This window comes from Salmo salar, chromosome 02 (assembly GCF_965601325.2).
Source record: "Salmo salar chromosome 02, fSalSal1, whole genome shotgun sequence".
Lineage (NCBI taxonomy): Eukaryota > Metazoa > Chordata > Actinopteri > Salmoniformes > Salmonidae > Salmo > Salmo salar.
In genome coordinates, this window is record NC_138292.1 from 32,841,666 (window position 1) to 32,862,918 (window position 21,253).

Below are 21,253 nucleotides of genomic sequence, written 5' to 3' on the forward strand. Positions count from 1 at the left end.
ATGTTTGACCCAAGTTGAACAATTTAAAGGCAATGCTAACAAATAGTAATTGAGTGTATGTAAACTTCTGACCCACTGGGAATGTGATGAAAGAAATAAAAGCTGAAATAAATCATTCTCTCTACTATTATTCTGACATTTCACATTCTTAAAATAAAGTGGTGATCCTAACTGACATAAGACAGGGACTTTTTACTAGGATTAAATGTCAGGAATTGTGAAAAACTGAGTTTAAATGTATTTGGCTAAGGTGTATGTAAACTTCTGACTTCAACTGTAAGTTGTATGGACTCACTCTGTGACCAATAATAGTGTTTAACATGATTTTTGAATGACTACCACATCCCTGTGCCTCACACATACAATTATTTGTAAAGTAATTTAGTCGAGCTGTGAAAATCAAACAGATTCAACCACAAAGACTAGGGAGGTTTCCCAATGCCTCGCAAAAAAGGGCACCTATTGGTAGAAGGGTAAAACAAAAAGCAGACATTGAATATCCCTTTGAGCATGGTGAAGTTATTAATTACACTTTGGATGGTGTATCGATACACCCAGTCACTACAAAGACACAGGCGTCCTTCCTAACTCAGTTGCTGTAGAGGAAGGAAACTGATCAGGGATTTCACTTTGAGGATAAAAAAATAAACCAAATGGAGCTAAGCACAGGTAAAGTCCTAGAAGAAAACCTGGTTCAGAATGGTTTCCACCAGACCCCGGGAGATTAATTCTCCTTTCAACAGGACAATAACCGAAAACACAAGGCCAAATCTACACTGGGGTTGCTTACCAAGAAGACAGTGGCCGAGTTACAGTTTTGTTTTAAATCTACTTGAGAATCTATGGAAAGACCTGCAAATGGTTGTCTAGCAAAGATGAATAACATTAATATTTTTTTTATTTTTATAATGGGCCAATGTTGCACAATCCAGGTGTGGGAAGCACTTAGAGACTTACTCAGAAAGACTCACAGCTGTAATCACTGACAAATGTTTTCACTTTGTTAATATGGGATATCTCTGGGCAGTAAGTTGGTGGTCTGTTGATATCCCTCTAGTGGTGTGGGGGCTGTGCTTTGGCAATGTCGTGGGGTTATATCCTGCCTGGTTGGCCCTGTCCGGGGGTATCATCGGAAGGGGCCACAAAGTCCTCCGACCCACCCGCTGTCTCAGCCTCCAGTAGCTATGCTGCAACAGTCTATGTGCCTGGGGCTGGGGTCAGTCTGTTATATCTGGTGTCCTGTGTGAATTTAAGTATACTCCCTCTAATTCCCTCTCTCCCTCCCCTCCCAGAGTACCTGAGCCCTAGGACCATGCCTCAGGACTACCTGGCCTGATGACTCCTGGCTGTCCCCAGTCCACATGGTCTTGCTGCTGCTCCAGTTTCAACTGTTCTGCCTGTGGCTATGGAACCCTGACCTGTTCACCGGACGTGCTACCGTACCTTGTTCCGGACCTGCTGTTTTCGACTCCCTCTACCACACCTGCTGTCTCGACCTCTGTTCGGCTATGAAAAGCCAACTGACAATTATTCCTGAGGTACTGACCGGTGGTCTACAACCACTGTGATTACTTGTTGACCCTGCAGGTAATCTATGAAAGTTTGAAAATTTTGAAGAACAATCTGGCCTTACTGGCACAGCCAGATGAGGACTGGCCACCCCTCAGAGCCTGGTTCCTCTCTAGGTTTCTTCCTATGTTCCTGACTTTCTAGAGTTTTTCCTAGCCACCGTGCTTCTACATCTGCATTGTTTGGGGTTAATAGTATAAGCACTTTGTGACATCTGCTGATGTAAAAAGGGCTTTATAAATACATTTGATTTAGTATTGTGTATAGAAGGGTGAGGGGAAAAAAATATATTTAATACATTTTGAATTCCGGCTGTAAGACAACAAAATATGAAATAAGTCAACCGGTATGAATACTTTCTGAAGGCACTGTAGCTATCACACATAATATAACCGATATCACACATGGACAACAACACTAGCTGTCCTTTATAGCGATGTAGCTAACACGTTAGTTACTGTGTGTAACATACCTCCGTTAGAGCGCGGATCTTTCCTTCTGGCTTTGCTCTTCTTTTTGCCCTTGGTTTGACCTCCCATTACAACAATGACGATTTGTGATCAAATAATTTATGTTAGAAACACTGTAAAAATATGGGGATAAATTAGTCCACGCGTCAGGTGAGTGCACACGCGCAGTACTGCGTATATGTGAGTGCACATGCTCAGTACTGCTAACCCAGCAGCTACGGAGAATGATAGTGGACAAACAGTTCCAGTTAAATGAATGACAGTAAGAACAGTCGCTGTTTGAGAATGTCAAAGGCAATCGATTTGATGTTGCGTTTTCTTGTCTCATGTACTATATACAACCTTAATTAGTTGAGTCTTTCATCAAATTCCATTGAGAAAGTGTTGAAACAAACGTCACTGAAGTAATGTAGACGGAAAATAGGCGGGAAAGATATGATGTGAATAAATGACAGTCTGAACTCACCAATGGGCTGCCAAGCTGGAGCACGTGCCTCAAGAACATTCTGGATTTGGACCAATCCACAGCTACGAGCGGTTTCGTCACTCAATACACATTTCCAAACAGCTGTTGTAAATAGACGAATGACATACTTCTAGCTAGTCTTTGATACCGACGACAAGCATATTTATTTTCAAGATTTTACTACTTCGGATATCTATTACAGGCGTTTGCCTTCTAACAACTGACTAAACGAAAGTTACCGGCATTCAGACCTGAATTTAAACTGCCACCGCCTCAGCGCTATTTGGAACGTCAAAACGTTATGCATTTAGCTAGTTAAAACATAGCAAACTGGTACTAACGAGTTATCGTTAGCAGGCTACTAGTAGCAAGGTAACGTTACGACTTGGACCAAGGAGAATTGAGCAGTCAACTATCAGTCTGGCTCCATAATTTATTGTTATCTGGACAGCTGACCAGGCAACTAACTAGTTTACGCACGCTGCTTTGCTGTTGAAGTCGGCCTACGCTAAGATAGCTGGTCAGACGCGCCCACATAACATTACTAGCTAGGTAGCTAACTAACGTTGATGCTCCTATCTCCCGTCTATCCGCTGGTCAGACCGGGGAGACTGCCCTGCCACGGAGCTTTGTTGTGGCCGATGCCACCGGCCCCATTTGCAGAGGGAATCGAAGCACCAGTTCCTGGAAAGTCGAAGAGTAAACCACAACGCTAGCTAAGGTTAGCTATCCTCCAACCCGAACGGGACCGTGGCTGTGTGCGCAGTGACGGCTCTGTATTTGATTTGTAGTTAGCTAACCGTTTGCCAGGGCTGTTGGACCAGTGTTATAGAGCGATGGGGGAGTTAAATAAAGAGGTTGTGGATCTAGTTTGGGAAAGACCAGGTAGCAACGCGGTGTCCGCTTCACTCTTCCGGAGATGGACCCAAGGTAAGCTACCTCTCGCCTCAACTTCGCTCCATTCTGGCGCACCCCCTCTAACCTGAACACAATCCTAGACATTGTCAGTGGTGGGGCAAAATAAGTGACTCTGATTCCTGTATTTCAGGGTTGGTTTTCAGTGAGACCGAACACACAGCACTGGAGCAGTTTGAAGGAGGACCCTGCGCTGTCATTGCTCCTGTACAGGTATGGACCAGTCACCAGACCAGACCGTGCATAACCTTACACACAAACATGAGTTAGGTGGCCCAGCCTATGACCAGGTAGAGGGTGTTGGTGTCTGTTACCAGAATGATGATATCAGGACAGGCACACCTCTTCTTAGAGGTTACAGAAATCACCCGACAGGCACTCAGCTGAGAAGCCTTCTCTACTACTGTTTATTTATTATAGTACTCTATTGTGCTGGAGTGTCTTCGTAAACATATGTTCTTAGACAGAGTGGATAGGGTTGATGAGGACGTCAGGTTGTGTTTTTGATCCTATAGAGATGGGTTACAGCTTGTAGAATTTTTCCTGATTGTGTGTTTCTGCAGGCCTTCCTTCTGAAGAACATCTTGTTTAACAGAGAGAGTTCTAACTGGAGACACATCACAGGTAACCCCGACCTCTAACCCTAACCCAGCATTTCCCAAACTCAGTCCTCGGGACCCCAAGGGGAGCCTATTTTGGGTTTTGCCCTAACACTACACAGCTGATTCAAATTTTTAATGCTCGATGATTAGTTTATTATTTGAAACCGCTCTGTGGTGTTAAGGGAAAAAACAAAACATGCACACCTTGGGGTCCCAAGGACTGAGTTTGGGAAACCTTGCCCTGACCCTGTTTAACAGAAAAAGTTGTAACTAGAGAAACATCACAGGTAACCCTAACTACTGACCCTGTTAAACAGAGAGAGCTCTAAATGGAGACGCAGATGCATCATAACTATATATATATATATATATATATATATATATATATATATATATACACACACACACAAGGAACAGAAGATATAGGCTGTTTCTTATACACTGCTCAAAAAAGGAAAACCACACTACAGGCTGATCCAACTTTGATGTAATGTCCTTAAAACAAGTCAAAATGAGGCTCAGTAGTGTGTGTGGCCTCCACGTGCCTGTATGACCTCCCTACAACGCCTGGGCATGCTCCTGATGAGGTGGCGGATGGTCTCCTGAGGGATCTCCTCCCAGACCTGGACTAAAGCATCCGCCAACTCCTGGACAGCCTGTGGTGCAACGTGGCGTTGGTGGATGGAGCGAGACATGATGTGCTCAATTGGATTCAGGTCTGGGGAACGGGCGGGCCAGTCCATAGCATCAATGCCTTCCTCTTGCAGGAACTGCTGACACACTCCAGCCACATGAGGTCTTGCATTAGGAGGAACCCAGGGCCAACCGCACCAGCATATGGTCTCACAAGGGGTCTGAGGATCTCATCTCGGTACCTAATGGCAGTCAGGCTACCTCTGGCGAGCACATGGAGGGCTGTGCGGCCCCCCAAAGAAATGCCACCCCACACCATGACTGACCCACCGCCAAACCGGTCATGCTGGAGAATGTTGCAGGCAGCAGAACGTTCTCCACGGCGTCTCCAGACTCTGTCACATGTGCTCAGTGTGAACCTGCTTTCATCTGTGAAGAGCACAGGGCGCCAGTGGCGAATTTGCCAATCTTGGTGTTCTCTGGCAAATGCCAAACGTCCTGCACGGTGTTGGGCTGTAAGCACAACCCCCACCTGTGGATGTCGGGCTCCCATACCACCCTCATGGAGTCTGTTTCTGACCGTTTGAGCAGACACATGCACATTTGTGGCCTGCTGGAGGTCATTTTGCAGGGCTCTGGCAGTGCTCCTCCTGCTCCTCCTTGCACAAAGGCGGAGGTAGCGGTCCTGCTGCTGGGTTGTTGCCCTCCTACGGCCTCCTCCATGTCTCCTGATGTACTGGCCTGTCTCCTGGTAGCGCCTCCATGCTCTGGACACTACGCTGACAGACACAGCAAACCTTCTTGCCACAGCTCGCATTGATGTGCCATCCTGGATGAGCTGCACTACCTGAGCCACTTATGTGGTTTGTAGACTCCGTCTCATGCTACCACTAGAGTGAAAGCACCGCCAGCATTCAAAAGTGACCAAAACATCAGCCAGGAAGCATAGGAACTGAGAAGTGGTCTGTGGTCACCACCTGCTGAACCACTCCTTTATTGGGAGTGTCTTGCTTATTGCCTATAATTTCCACCTGTTGTCTATTCCATTTGCACAACAGCATGTGAAATGTATTGTCAATCAGTGTTGCTTCCTAAGTGGACAGTTTGATTTCACAGAAGTGTGATTGACTTGGAGTTACATTATGTTGTTTAAGTGTTCCCTTTATTTTTTTGAGCTATATATATATATATATATATATATGAGAAACCTAGCCTAAATCTTCTGTTCCTTGTAGAGGAGGAGCAGAAAGCGGCCCTATGTTCTACTCTGGCTGAGATCCTGGAACAGGCCTGCTCTACTTCCTCCACCACCACCTACTGCCTGGTGACCTGGGCCAAAGGACAGTGCCCCCGCACTACCACTCACACACCCCTCACAGGGGGTCCGGAGACCAGCCAGACCCTGCAAGACCAGCAACCCAGTGAGTCCCACTACTCATCTATCCACTAATACCCATCTAATATGAATAACTGCATTGCTGTAGTGAGATGGTATTAATCATCGCATATGATAGTGGTTAGACCGCATAGTGAGTAGTATTGCTGTCACTGTTAATCTAGAATAATGACATGTTGTGTTCTGTCAAGGTTACCTAAATTGTTTGACTAAAACATGTGTGTTTGCATCTGTGTGTGTCTCCTGTGTGTAGCTGCTTTGGCTGCTGAGGATCTTGGCTTTGAGCTGTTTCACAGCATCCTCCAGTAAGTAACTCTACTGACTGTGGCTCATCTCTCTATTGGCCATGACTTCCGTGGAGATGAAAGGACCACTGCATTGCAGGAAAGTCAGGAATGCTAGTGTGTGTCTCCATCTGTCTGGGATTGGCTAAGCCTGTGTGTGTGACTGGAGTTTCTCAATAATGATGTACAACCTGCTGACTCAGCACACACTCCTGACTCAGCACGCACACTCCTCATTGATTCATTAATGAGACACACACAATCTTTGATTTTCTGCCAGAGGAGCATCCGATTGCCATCTGGCACATTGCATAATGACATTATACAACACTGTCAGCATGAGCCCTCCTGTCTTTGACCTCTAAATGAGTGCAATGCCATTAGAGGTGGTCTCGCTGACTTCTAGCCCCTGACCTTTGACCTCTAATCTCTACAGGAAGCGTATTGTGAAGTCATTATCGGAGCTTAGAGAGGAGGTGGTGTCTCTCTACGAAACCTGGAAAGGGCGCTGTGGAGTCCTGCTCTTCCTCTACTCTGTCATCCTCACCAAGGTAAGGCTCTGCGTGTGTTTGTATGTGTGCATATTACTCTGCACTCTTGTGTGCGTGCATATAACCACTTTTCTCTTTCTGTCTCTACAGAGTATAGAGAACATCAGGAATGAGATTGAAGATACTACAGAGCCTCTCATAGATCCAGTCTATGGCCACGGCAGGTATGACCCCTGATCCCTCACTTTATTGAATCTTTATCAGCTACATTTCTTTTGACAACTTGAGCTTAGTGATGTTCCAAAAAGCTTAACTTCTATGGCACCTGCGGGACACAGCCAGTGAAATATCAGGGCGGCAAATTAAAAAACAACGTCATATTTCAACTTTCTCAAACATACAACTATTTTACACCATTTTAAAGATACACTTCTCCTTGATGTAACCACATTGTCCGATTTCAAAAAGGCTTTACAGCGAAAGCAAAACATTAGATTATGTTAGGAGAGTACATAGACAAAAATAATCACACAGCCATCTTCCAAGCAAGGACGTGTCAATAAAACCCAAAACACAGCTAAATGAAGTGCTAACCTTTGACGATCTTCATCAGATGACACTCCTAGGACATTATGTTACACAATACATGTAGGTTTTGTTCGATAAAGTTCATATTTATATCCAAAAACAGCATTTTACATTCCCACCAAAACGTAAGGTGAATGTGCACATCAATTTACAAAAATACTCATCATAAACGTTGACAAAATGTATAACAATTATTTAAAGAATTATAGATAGACTACCTCTGGATGCAACCGCTGTGTCAGATTTTAAAATAGCTTTACGGAGAAAGCACATTTTTCAATATTCTGAGTACATAGCTCAGCCATCACGGCGAGCTATTCAGACACCCGCCAAGTTCGGGGCAACCTAAACTCAGAATTAGTATTAGAAATATTCTCTTACCTTTGCTGATCTTCATCAGAATGCACTCCCAGGACTGCTACTTCCACAAATGTTGTCTTTGTTCCAAATAATCCATATTTATGTCCAAATACCTCCGTTTTGTTCGTGCGTACAGATCACTTATCCAAAGGCATAACACGCGAGCGCGGAACCAGAGACAAAATCAAAATGTTCCATTACTGTACTTGGAAGCATGTCAAACGCTGTTTAAAATCAATCTTTATGCTATTTTTTACGTAAAATTGCGATAATATTCCAACCGGACAATAGCGTATTCATTCAAGGAGAAAAAGAAGGAACGGCGTGCTCGCGTGACCGCGCATATCCAATCCCTTTGTTGCCAGGCAGTCCACTCAGAAACTGAGCTCCTATTATCTGCCCAGTGACAGGAGACTGCTCAAACCACTTTCTGAAGGCTTTAGACAGCCAATGGAAGCCTTAGGAAATGCAACGTAACCCCACGGATACTGTAGTTTCGAAAGGGACTAGAAAGAACTATAATTCTCAGATCCTCCACTTCCTGGTTGACTTCTTCTCAGGTTTTTGCCTGCCATATGAGTTATGTTATACTCACAGACACCATTCAAACAGTTTTAGAAACTTCAGAGTGTTTTCTATCCAAATCTACTAATAATATGCATATTCTAGTTTCTGGGACAGAGTAGTAACCTGTTTAAATTGGGTACGTTTTTCATCCGGCCGTGAAAATACTGCCTCCTAGCCCAGACAGGTTAAGCCATTACTTTTCTTTCTCTCTGCAGTCAGAGTCTGGTTAACCTCTTAGTGACGGGCCATGCTGTCTCTAATGTGTGGGACGGAGACAGGGAGTGCTCTGGCATGAGTAAGTACTCCACACACAGGCTGACTTATTTATTTGTAAATGGTTTTGTCATTTAGGAGACACTCTTATCCAGAGCAACTTACAGTAGTGAGTGCATACATTTGTATACTTTTTTCCCCCCATACTGGTCCCCTGTGGGAATCGAACCCACAACCCTGGCGTTGCAAGCGCCATGCTCTACCAAACGGGACACACACAGCGGATTACATTATCTTAGTACAAAGTGTTCTCCAATAAACCTCATTATCTGGCAGCGTAATTTAATTTGAATCTTTTCTTCAATGAGCATTAGGTGACTTTATTGCTCAGGTTACGGAAGGTGTTACGAAGACGTTGTCCAGTTTCCTGATGACTGTGATCCCACATCTGAACACTAGATGGCAGTGATCAGTCAAACTTTCATACACACAGAGACCAAAGAAGCTGTTTCACTTAGTTTTTTTGGTCTAAGCTGGTCTTCTTTCCCTCCCTCCCTCCTTCCCTCCCTCCCTCAGAGCTCCATGGTATCCACAACCAGGCATCAGTGGGCTTCCTCACTCTCATGGAGTCACTACGCTACTGCAAGGTACGAACAAACACAGACTGACATTTCTTCAGGCTTGTTATGTCCAAACCATAGTGGTGAGTTTGTTCTTGTTCACTAGTCACGAATGATTGCGGAGAGAGATTCAAACATTCTGTGAGAGAATCAGCACCACAAATAAACACATTGTCATACACACTCCTCTCTCACACATACTGCCACTTCTTGTGTGTGACTGACTGTGCAGTAGGACATTTATGATTGGTGGTGGAAAACAAACCACTCTGCGAGATCCCATGTGAAAATGGGTTTTGAGGCAATAGTCCTCACCACCTAACCCCAACCCTACCCACACTCACACATACTGGGAGATCCGAGGGAGAAAATAACATTTTACAGAAAAAAAAACATATAAAAATAAGAGTGGCTACAGGAAATGTGTAAGGAGCAGGGACTACAGTAGAGTAGTAGAATGGCTGAGTAAGTCTGGGTAGATGAGTTAGACCTGGGTACATTGGTATGTTCATGCTATAAACCTGCTCATTGAACAACCATCGTATTAGCAACAATATGACAGTCTTTTCTTCTCTATTACTGTACATATTCTATTACAACATCAGATTGTATTCCCTGATCATTCCTTTTGTCAGTTGAAATGGCATCAGAAAGCCTTTAGTCAGTAAAACTAACCTAGTCTGGGCTCAGACAGTTAAGTCGGACTGGAATCTGAATCAGAACTGCTTTGCTCCAGTTTTGGTTTGTATGTGTGTTTCAGGTGGGTGCGTTCCTGAAGTCTCCTAAGTTCCCTATATGGATCCTTGGCAGTGAGACTCATCTCTCAGTGTTCTTCGCCAAGGTAAGAATCACACAAAAACACACACTCAACCTGGGCCCTGTGTGTCTGTGTGTAATATAAGCCAGTCTCTCTTCCAGTGGCCAGGTCAGAAAAAGAAGAACCAGGAATGTGTGCTTTAACAGATTTAGTACTGCACAGTTCACATGAGAGACGGCAGTAGTATGGTCTTATATGGCTAGTTGCTGCTGTTTTTTGGCATTGTCTTGAAACCTTGTGGTGAGCTGCAACTGGGCCAACCAGCTTGTAAAATGCACACACACCAGTGTTTTGGGCGAAGCACTGTGTGTAACACAGCTGATATGGGGGTTGAGAAATGACAGCATGTTCACAACGTTTATTAATTGTTACAAATGGACTCTTAAAGCTGGGCTCCTTAATGGTGAAACTGCCACATTTGTTTGCGATATTAAAACAAAGAAGTTACTAAAAACAACAAACACTTGTTTTCCCTCGGTCGTCAGTGCACAATACGCAGTGGCGATTTTAGCATGTAAATCTTGGTGGGGCAGAAACAAGTGGGGTGCATGCCATCAAAGCCACTACACTACACACTAAACAAAATAATGTCTTCAATATTAGTCTACAATGTAGAAAACAGTAAAATAAAGAAAAACCCTGGAATGAGTAGGTGTTCAAACTTTTGACTGGTACTGTATGTGTATTTAAGTAGTGAAAAGTTTAGTATTTGGTCCCATATTCCTAGCACACAATGTTTGTGTGACTATACAAACTTGTTGGATGCTTTTGCTTTTTGTTTCGGTGGTTTCAGATCATTTTGTGCCCAATAGAAATGAATGGTAAATAAGGTATGTTTCTAAACATGCTACAATGTTTACGGATAGTCCGGAATGAATCGTGAATAATGAGTGAAAAAGTTAGACGCTCAAGTATCATCCCCCCCAAGACATGCTAACCTCTCACCATTACAATAAAAGGGAGGTTAGCATTTTTTTGGACGGGTATAATATTTATGCCTCTAACTTTCAAACACTTAAACAAATTGAAAAGGGGATGTTAGCTAACTTCACTAAGTAGGTCTACATTGGTTGGATAAAAAAGTACATTAGGTCTACTTACCACTATGTTTAGCCAACTGTACAAAGTTTCTACTGGTAGCTTGCAAAGTAAAAATTATCAGCTAACAATGCATTGGCAAATGCACCCTTCTGCTGCTTGACAGGCAGAGCCCACAAAGGATGGGGAAATTAACCTAAACCACTCATACTGGTCAGGTATAGTTCACTATTTTATCACTCAAATGTCCAATTAATGGTGGCCAATATTGAGAGATCAATGCTACCCTCATATATGACATAATCAATTGATGTTTACTGAGCATGAGCACGGTGTATAACTCTGATGAAAGAGCTGAGCTAAATGTGCGCAATAGTTTTCTATGGAAAAATCTAAAATGTGGAATTCTTTAAGAGGTGATTATTATTACAACCAAATAATTAACTTTTTATTTAACGATCCCTTGAAAACGACATTTAGTTGTCAATGGTTTAAGTGGAGCTGGGGGTCTCCTTGCCCTCTAGCAGGCAAATCGAACGCTCTGCACCGTATTGTGACGTTTTATTGATAACGACCTATAACAATTGTGGTGGGGTGGCACTGTTTCTCCCCTACTGTGCATTCTATCTTGAAATAAAATTACTTTTGAACAATTTGGAGCACACTTTTAGATTATTCTTGGAAGAATTTCTTACACTCATTCAAAGATCCTTCTGCATATGTGTATACAGGCACTGGATTCTGTTGGCTGTGGATCGTGTGTGGAACTGTATACTGTTATACCTGCGTATCAAAGCCAGCAATCAGCTTAAGGCGGAGCTAATTGATTCTCTCTGGTGCAGGATATGGCATCAGAGGAAAAGGGAATGTTAATGCTAGCGTTTACCTCATAACACTACAGCCAATGGATTTTCTAAGAAATGGATAATACGATTATTGTATAAAGTGATCAATAACTCCAAAAGCAGAAGTTTCTCAGCCGTTTCCAGGCCTTTTAAAGGGGTCTTATATTGAGATGAGTCCAAGTCCCATATCATCTGAGTAGATGTTGTGTATTGAACTGTACGACTCCGCTCATGTCTTGAGGGTTGGAAACATCTTGATGTTGGAGTGAACTATCATTTTAGATTAGAGCAGTTGTTCCATGTCCCCTGGGATAAAGCAGGGTACTGGGTAGTGTCTGCCTGCTAGGGGAGCTGGGACACATGTAGAGGCGAACTAGATGAACCAGATGAGGACCATGAGTCATGATTTCACTGTGATGACTACCAATAACCTCCATGGCTCCCAAGGCACTGGTGACATAGTACACACATTCCTGAGAGCGGGGAACCTGATCCTGATTAGCATTAATGGATGTAGGAGATGTGTGTGTGTGCCCTCAGGTGGATGTTTTCCTGTTGGGAATGTGATCCCAGACTTTCCATCTGGATCCATTTGTCCCGCTGGAGACCGTGGACACTGTGGACCCCTCATTTCTGATTTGTTCACTTGGATGGAGAAAAAGGAGACTCAAGGCCATGGTGTGGTCGAAGTAACACATTTGTGTATATGAACTTAAATTCAATATGCAGATGTGAGGGCAAGTTACAGCTTAGATGCAAGAACATAGTACAAAATGAATAGCATGGCATTTACATCTACACTATGTCAAAAGCACTGGCTAAAAAGCCCTAATGGCTAAGAAACGAATCGCACAAAGGCCAATTATTCTTGAGTCTCAAGGCTAGAGGTCGACCGGTTTATGATTTTTCAATGCCGATACCGATTATTGGCGGACCAAAAAAAGCTTATATATATTTATTTGTAATAATGACAATTACAACAATACTGAATGAACACTTTTATTTTAACTGAATATAATCAATTTAGTCTCAAATAAATAATGAAACATGTTCAATTTGGTTTAAATAATGCAAAAACAGTGTTGGAGAAGAAAGTAAAAGTGCAATATGTGCCATGTAAAAAAAGCTAACGTTTAAGTTCCTTGCTCAGAACATGAGAACATATGAATGCTGGTGGTTCCTTTAACATGAGTCTTCAATATTCCCAGTTAAGAAGTTTTAGGTTGTAGTTATTATAGGACTATTTCTCTCTATACTATTTGTGTTTCATATACCTTTGACTATTGAATGTTCTTATAGGCACTTTAGTATTGCCGGCCTAATCTCGGGAGTTGATAGGCTTGAAGTCATAAATAGTCCTGTGCTTCAAGCATTGCGAAGAGCTGCCGGCAAATGCAGGAAAGTACTGTTTGAATGAATGCTTACGAGCCTGCTGCTCCCTACCACTGCTCAGTCAGACTGCTCTATCAAATCAGACTTAATTATAATATAATAAACACACAGAAATACGAGCCTTATGTCATTAATATGGTCAAATCCGGAAACTATCATTTACAAAACAAAATGCTTATTCTTTCAGTCAAATACGGAACCGCTCTGTATTTTATCAAACGGGTGGCAACCCTAAGTCTAAATATTGCTGTTACATTGCACAACCTTCAACGTTATGTCATAATTATGTTAGGAAGAAATGGTCTTCACACAGTTCGCAACGAGCCAGACGGCCCAAACTGCTGCATATACCCTGACTCTGCTTGGACTGAACGCAAGAGAAGCGACACAATTTCCCTAGTTAATATTGCCTGCTAACATTAATTTCTTTTAACTGAATTTGCAGGTTTAAAAAAATATATAGTTCTGTATTGATTTTAAGAAAGGCATTGATGTTTATGGTTGGGTACATTGGTGCAACGATTGTGCTTTTTTTCCGCTAATGCGCTTTTGTTAAATCATCAACCGTTTGGCGAAGTAGGCTGTGATTCGATGATAAATTAACAGGCACCGCATTGATTATATGCAACGCAGGACAAGCTAGTACTATCATCAACCATGTGTAGTTAACTAGTGATTATGTTAAGATTGATTGTTTTAAATAAGATAAGTTTAATGCTAGCTAGCAAATTACCTTGGCTCCTTGCTGCACTCATAACAGGTGGTCAGCCTGCCACGCAGTCTCCTCGTGGATTGCAATGTAATCGGTCATAATCGCTGTCCAAAAATGACGATCACCGATTTGTTATGAAAACTTGAAATCGTCCCTAATTCATTGGACATGCCGATTAATCGGTCGACCTCTACTCAAGGCTATATAGTCTTTCTGAATTACGTATACATGCATCATTGCAGACGTGGGGTGATATGAATCTCATTCAACTTTTCATTTGAACAGATATGCTTCTGCTGATTTTGGTACTGAGAGTGATATTCAGGAGCTAGAGCTAGTTCAAGGTTGGATTGTCACAAGTTGAGGCCTCTGAGAATTCTGTGTCCTGTGTGATCTGGGTTACAGGGTTATAGAATAACACTTGAACCGTGAGCGGGAGTCCCGTACGGCGGCGCACAATTTGGCCCAGCGTCGTCCGGATTAGGGGAGGGTTTGGCTGTGGGGCTTTTCTTGGCTCATCGAGTTCTAGCGACTCCTTGTGGCGGGCCGGGCGCCTGTAAGCTGACTACAGTTGTCAGTTGAACGTTGTTTCTTCCGACACATTTGTGCGGCTGGCTTCTGGGTTAAGCAAGCAGGTGTTAAGAAGCATCGCGGCTTGTTTCGGAGGACGCATGACTCGATCTTCGCCTCTCCTGAGCCCGTTGGGGAGTTGCAGCGATGAGACAAGATCGTAACTAACAATAGGATATCACGAAAAACGGTCAAATTTAAAACCAAAAATCTATATATTTTTTTTACCCCTTAACTTTTGTGTAAGCAATTAAGCAGGTTACACTTATTATTATGGTAAGCAAAGATCTGTAGGATATGGCATCCGATTTGGGTTCTCCTCCATGCTCATGCAGCTGACGCTACGCTGATTAGGGAGAGGAGCTGTCTGCCCAATCAGACGCGCACACTCTTTTTCACATACACACACGTGCGTACTGTACACCGTGTCATTACTGTGGGTTGGGAGAAGAGTAAATGTCACATCAGGCACAGTTGTAGCGAGTTAATGTCAGTGTGTGTGATGATGACGACAACAGCGTTCAGTGTGTTTGTGTTGAGAGAGCTCTGGAGCTGACCTCAAACCATGCATCTTGTGATGCCTGTGTTAGGATTCCCCTGTGTCCCTATCTAGTGTGTGATGTCCCGTCATTGTTACAGTGTGGCTTTTAGACCATTAGTGTGTGACTGCCTCACAGCATTAGTGTTTTTATCTGATCTAACAGGACAAAAGCTCCAGCTCCCTCCCTCCCTTTACCTTTCTCTCCCCGCATCCACCTCTCTTCATCCCATTACAGGCTATCTATAATGGCCTGTAATGGGATCTGAGGCCTTCTGTCACCACAAAGGAGGGAGAGGAGAGGGTGATGAGACTACAGAGGGAGGAGGAAGAAAGGCAGGAGAGGAGAGAGATTGTGGAGAGAAGATTTTGTGTATTTGAAAACTGAGACATCCATACCTCTCCTAAGTGTGCGCAGTTCCTAAGTAATTTCAATGCACTTTGTCTCATATATATATATCTTTTTTTTTTTCATCTCTCTTAGCTGTGCCATTGAGGAACTAGAGCAAGCACACTTGTAGTTGTTTTGAACACAGCCCAGTATCCCCGCCTTTACCCAATTACTGTTGGTCCATTATAAATCGCAATCTGGGTCAGGTGAGTAAATCTGAAAACTTCTATTGCCATCATGACTAGCTAAATTTTAAAATAAGATCTTTGTGTTAGGCTTTCACAAGGCAGATCATAATTTTGGTTCTCAGAATTGAGTTGTGTGCATTCAGATGCGTGATGCGCAGAAAATTTCCTTCACAACAAACAGGCTCATTCTGTTCCAAGACAACCCAGGGTATCACACCAAATCATCTTGTACAAACATAGTGATCATAAACCTTGACACTATGACATGTGTTTTATGCAGTGTTGGAAAAAGTACCCAATTGTCATACTTGAGTAAGAGTAAAGATAAGCTTCAATAGAATATGACTCAAGTAAAAGTGAGTCACCCAGTAAAATACTACTTGTGTAAAAGTCTGGAAGTATTTGGTTTTAACATTTTACTTCTGATAGTTAAGTATATTTGGGCAATTAATATACTTAAGTATGAAACAAAAGTATTCATCTGTTCAAATTCTTTATTACGCAATCCAGAAGGCACCATTTTCTTGTTTTTTAATTTACAGATAGCCAGGGGAACACTCCAACACTTAGACGTAATTTACAAATGAAGCATTTGTTTTTAGTGAGTCCGCCAGATCAGAGACAGTAGGGAGACAGTAGGGATTATCTCTTGATAAGTGTGTGAATTGGCCAATTTTTCTGTCCTTCAAAAATTTTGCCAAAGTTGCCCAGACTCTAAGCTCTGATGTCATGTGTAGCATTTTACTTTACGTTCTAATTCTACTATACACTTAATCCAGTCAAATGTTATTTGTCACATGTGCCGAATACAACAAGTGTAGATCTTACAGTGAAATGCTTACTTTCAAGCCCTTAACCAACAATGCAGTTAAGAAAAAAGTGTTAAAGTATTTACTCAAACTGAAGTAAAAAATAAATAAAATAGTAAACATTTAAAAATAAATAATGAGCAACAAAAAAAGAACAGTAGCGAGGCTATATACAGGGGGCACCGGTATAGAGTCGATGTGCGGGGGCACAGGTTAGTCCAGGTAATTGAGGTAATATGTAGGTAGAGGTAAAGTGACTGCATGAATAATAAACAGAGTAGTAGTAGTAGCAGCAGCATAAAAATGGGGGTGGGGGGGGACAATGCAAATAGTCCGGGAAGCCATTTTGATTAGCTGTTCAGGAGTCTTATGGCTTGAGGGTAGAAGCTGTTAAGTCTTTTGGACGTAGACTTCGTGCTCTGGTACCGCTTGCCATGCGGTAGCAGAAAGAACAGTCTATGATTAGGGTGGCTGGAGTCTTTGGCAATTCTTGTGGTGCCTTCCTGACGCTGCCTGGTATAGAGGTCCTAGATGGCAGGAAGCTTTGCCCCAGTGATGTACTGGGCCGTACGCATTACCCTCTGTAGTGCCTTTTGGTCGGAGGCCGAGCAGTTGCCATACCAGGCGGTGATGCAACCAGTCAGGATGCTCTCGATGGTGCATGTGTAGACCTTTTTGAGGATCTGAGGACCCATGCCAAATCTTTTCAGTCTCCTGAGGGGGAATAGGTGTGGTCGTGCCCTCTTCACGACTGTCTTGTTTGGACCATCATAGTTTGTTGGTGATATGGACACCAAGGATCTTGAAGCGCTCAACCTGCTCCACTACAGCCCCGTCATTAACTCTATCCTGTCATGTCACATCAGTCATAATGACATATTTTATTCCTGAAAGGATAGAAGGAAGTGCGGAAGGAAGGATGTACTTTAAAAGGGCTTCTGGCTGCCCTAGGGACCATGTCCTCTTTCTCTCCTCTCTCTGTAGTGTTTCTTTCTTTCCATCTGAGAGTGATGACATTCACAGGCCTCCATCCTCTTATCCTTAAGCCCCTCTCGGGAGCTGTGTGTCTGTGTGTGTTTACGCGCTCTGATGGTTTAACCGGCTTGTCTGTGTGCAGTAGCACAGTTATGGGTCAGTGATTTAATGGGAAATAGAGCAGCTCTTCTGGCCCTCAGTGTCCCTAAAGAGACTGACACACACACTGTGTCTTTCCCCAAAGAGCATGTGTCTGATGTATAGTACAGACACAAGTAACATGTCTCTAAATGCCTCAGAAAGTGAGAGGGAGAGAGAGGATGGGGTCATTAAGTCTGAGGCAGGTCTCACTTTCAGAGAATCTTAGAGAAAAGAGCTATGGTACCTTACCTGTGAGTGCGGACACACACAGCTAGATCCGAGTGAAAGAAGTGTACAGTAACAGTCATTAATATTCTGACACATCTGACCTGTTCTATTCTAGCAGGGACAAAGGCTGTGTGTGATAGGGCCTGGCCCCTTGTCTGTGACTGGTCTCAGTCTATAGCTGTCCTGTATAGCCCTGTTTTCTATAGTCTTGTTCTGTTGTTCAGAGACCCCAGACAGCTTGTTGTCGATGACAGACCATTAATCACCTGTCTGTCCCTGGCGGACACACACACACACCCTCACACACACACCCTCACACACACACCCTCACACACACACACACACACACACCTCTCAGCCCCTCTTAGCCAGGACAAAGGTCTGAGTGTAATTGAGTCTTCTGCTTCAAGAGGCTCTCCACCTAACAAAGAGAAACACTAAACCAACACCACACAGACACTGTAGACTAGGAGTTCCTGTTAGCGTGACAGAGAGGGAAAGAATGGTCTGGGATGGATAGATGGAGAGACAGATGAAAGTATGTGTCAGGACAGAACAGAGGGACAAAGAGGGAGGGGTAGAGGAAGGGGAAGCTGAAGGGGGGGATCGACGAGAGGGGTAAGGCTACACCCATCTACAGCTACTTACATCTCAGGAGAGGGGGGAGAATAGAGGGAAGGAGAAGCTGAGAGGGATAGAAAGAGGGTTGGAAACACCCAAATTAAAGTGGAAGGGGAGAGAACCAGATGGATAGAGATGAGCTGGACTAGTGTGTTTCTATTTTAGGAGGGTTTCTGTTGCTGTTCAGGAGCTAGATCTGATTCATAAGACTCTGCTCCAGTAGACAACACAGACTTGAGGGTTTGTGGAACAGTATTAGGTTCTGAGCTAGTTCGGAATGAATTCCTCTTGATTTTCATAACACACAGACGCAGGCGCGGACACACTGTCTTGGTACCATCGGGGTGTGTGCACGTGCATGAACATTTAGAGAATGCAGTCCTCTGGTCCAGTGCAAGCAAACAAGAGGCTGGAAGGGGATGGGGCTAATACACACACCCCTTCCCTGTGGAGTGTGTAACATGACATGTAATCTAAACTCAGCACCATCTCCAGGCCTCTAATAAAACACACATCAAAGGCCTGCATTTAACACACCCACACACGCTACACACATACCGGTAACTGCCAAAATAATGGAAACACTTGAGTAAATGAGGGATACAATGTATGTTGAAAGCAGGTGTTAAATTAATTAAGCAATTTATATCCCATCATGCTTAGGGTCGTATATATAAAAATGCACAGTTGCCCATTTTATTTTGGCTATCATGGTAAAAAGAGATCTGACTTTTTGAAGAGGGGTCTCAAAGGAGCATAGGGGGTTTAATGTGTCTGTGTGTGGGGTTACACATTTTGGGGAATATTCAGAGGTGTAAACTTTCCATGGGAATATATGGGACTTAATGGAGATGTATGCAAATTATATTAAAACCATTTAAATGTAGATGGTTTTTGCATTGGATATATTTACCATAGCATATGGAGATGCACCTTTTATCTTGAGTTAACATAATTGCAAATTATTAAATCATTCCAATAGAAAAAAACAAAAAAACAATTTAGTTACGAATTTAACTTTAATTAAATGAAGACTGGGATGATTTCACTGAACCAAAAAAATATTTTTTTATGATCCCCAATGATCCATCGCATCTCCCAAAAACGTTTGCAACATACAGTTGAAGTTGGAAGTTTACATACATTTAGGTTGGAGTCATTTAAAACTAGTTTTTCAACCACTCCACAAATTTCTTGTCAACAAACTATAGTTTTGGCAAGTCGTTTAGGACATTTTACTTTGTGCACGACACAAGTAATTTTTCCAACAATTGTTTAGACAGATTATTTCACTTATAATTCACTGTATCACAATTCCAGTGGGTCAGAAGTTTACATGCACTAAGTTGACACTGCTGTTTTTTAAAAGCTTGGAAAATTCCAGAAAATTATGTAATGGATTTAGAAGCTTCTGATAGGCTAATTGACATAATTTGAGTCAATTGGAGGTGTGCCAGTGGATGTATTTCAAGACCTACCTTCAAACTCAGTGCCTCTTTGGGAAAATCAAAAGAAATCAGCCAAGACCTCAGAAAAAAAATGTAGAGCTCCACAAGTCTGGTTCATCCTTGGGAGCAATTTCCAAACGCCTAAAGGTACCAAGTTCATCTGTACAAACAATAGTACGCAAGTATAAACACCATGGGACCACGCAGCCGTCATACCGCTCAGGAAGGAGACACGTTCTGTCTCCTAGAGATGAACGTACTTTGGTGCGAAAAGTGCAACTCCATCCCAGAACAACAGCAAAGGACCTTGTGAAGATGCTGGAAGAAATGGGTACTAAAGTATCTATATCGACATAACCTGAAAGGCCACTCAGCAAGGAAGAAGCCACTGCTCCAAAACTGCCATAAAAAAAAGCCAAGACTACGGTTTGCAACTGCACATGGGGACAAAGATCATACTTTTTGGAGAAATGTCCTCTGGTCTGATGAAACAAAAATAGAACTGTTTGGCAACATCTCAAGACATCAGTCAGGAAGTTAAAGCTTGGTTGCAAATGGGTCTTCCAAATCTACAATGACCCCAAGCATACTTCTAAAGTTGTGGCAAAAGGGATTAAGGACAACAAAGTCAAGGTATTGGAGTGGCCATCACAAGGCCCTGACCTCATTACTATGGAAAATTGTGGGCAGAACTGAAAAGGTGTGAGTGAGCAAGGAGGCCTATAAACCTGACTCAGTTACACCAGCTCTGTCAAGAGGAATGGGCCAAAATTCACCCAACTTATTGTGGGAAGCTTGTGGAAGGCTACCCAAAACGTTTGACCCAAGTTAAACAATTTAAAGGCAATGCTACCAAATAGTAATTGAGTGTATGTAAACTTCTGACCCACTGGGAATGTGATGAAAGAAATAAAAGCTGAAATAAATAGTTCTCTCTACTATTATTCTGACATTTCACGTTCTTAAAATAAAGTGATGATCCTAACTGACCTAAGACAGGGAATTTTTAGGATTAAATGTCAGGAATTGTGAAAAACTGAGTTTAAATGTATTTGGCTAAGGTGTATGTAAACTTCCGACTTGAACTGTACATCTGTAAAATGATAGTCTAGAAACTAAAGCTTTGCTTGTCTTCGTCTCAGGTTTCCATGTCTTCTCTCTGGACCTCCTCAGTGTCCAACTCTTGAACATCAGACTCTGAGGCGTCATCTTCACTGTCACTTTCCAACCTTGTTGTCAGGCTCAAAAAGCCTCAAATTTGCCTGGATGGCCACCAATTTTTCAACCCTTGTGTTGGTCAGCCTGTTGCGTGCCTTGGTGTGTGTGTTCCCAAACAAGGACCAGTTGCTCTCTGAGGCGGCTAATG

The 21,253-nt window shown here is 42.8% G+C and overlaps 2 protein-coding genes across 4 annotated transcripts in view; one reads left to right on the plus strand and one right to left on the minus strand.

The window, feature by feature from the left end:
• si:dkey-12j5.1 (uncharacterized) overlaps positions 1-2,271 on the minus strand; it is a 28,595-nt gene extending 26,324 nt beyond the window's left edge. For all 3 annotated transcript variants that reach the window (XM_014160570.3, XM_014160560.3, XM_014160578.3), the window contains exon 1: positions 2,042-2,271. In XM_014160570.3, coding sequence (XP_014016045.1) covers positions 2,042-2,108 — 67 coding nt within the window. In that variant the 5' untranslated portion in view covers positions 2,109-2,271. The remainder of the gene's footprint in view (positions 1-2,041) is intronic.
• A 313-nt stretch (positions 2,272-2,584) lies between these two features.
• The window catches only part of LOC106580009 (ubiquitin carboxyl-terminal hydrolase MINDY-3), a 51,249-nt gene continuing 32,580 nt past the window's right edge, over positions 2,585-21,253 (plus strand). Inside the window, exons 1-10 of the mRNA XM_014160548.3 lie at positions 2,585-3,435; positions 3,554-3,633; positions 3,984-4,044; positions 5,891-6,076; positions 6,305-6,356; positions 6,772-6,886; positions 6,977-7,050; positions 8,557-8,636; positions 9,131-9,201; positions 9,935-10,015. Coding sequence (XP_014016023.3) covers positions 3,342-3,435; positions 3,554-3,633; positions 3,984-4,044; positions 5,891-6,076; positions 6,305-6,356; positions 6,772-6,886; positions 6,977-7,050; positions 8,557-8,636; positions 9,131-9,201; positions 9,935-10,015 — 894 coding nt within the window. The 5' untranslated portion in view covers positions 2,585-3,341. The remainder of the gene's footprint in view (positions 3,436-3,553; positions 3,634-3,983; positions 4,045-5,890; positions 6,077-6,304; positions 6,357-6,771; positions 6,887-6,976; positions 7,051-8,556; positions 8,637-9,130; positions 9,202-9,934; positions 10,016-21,253) is intronic.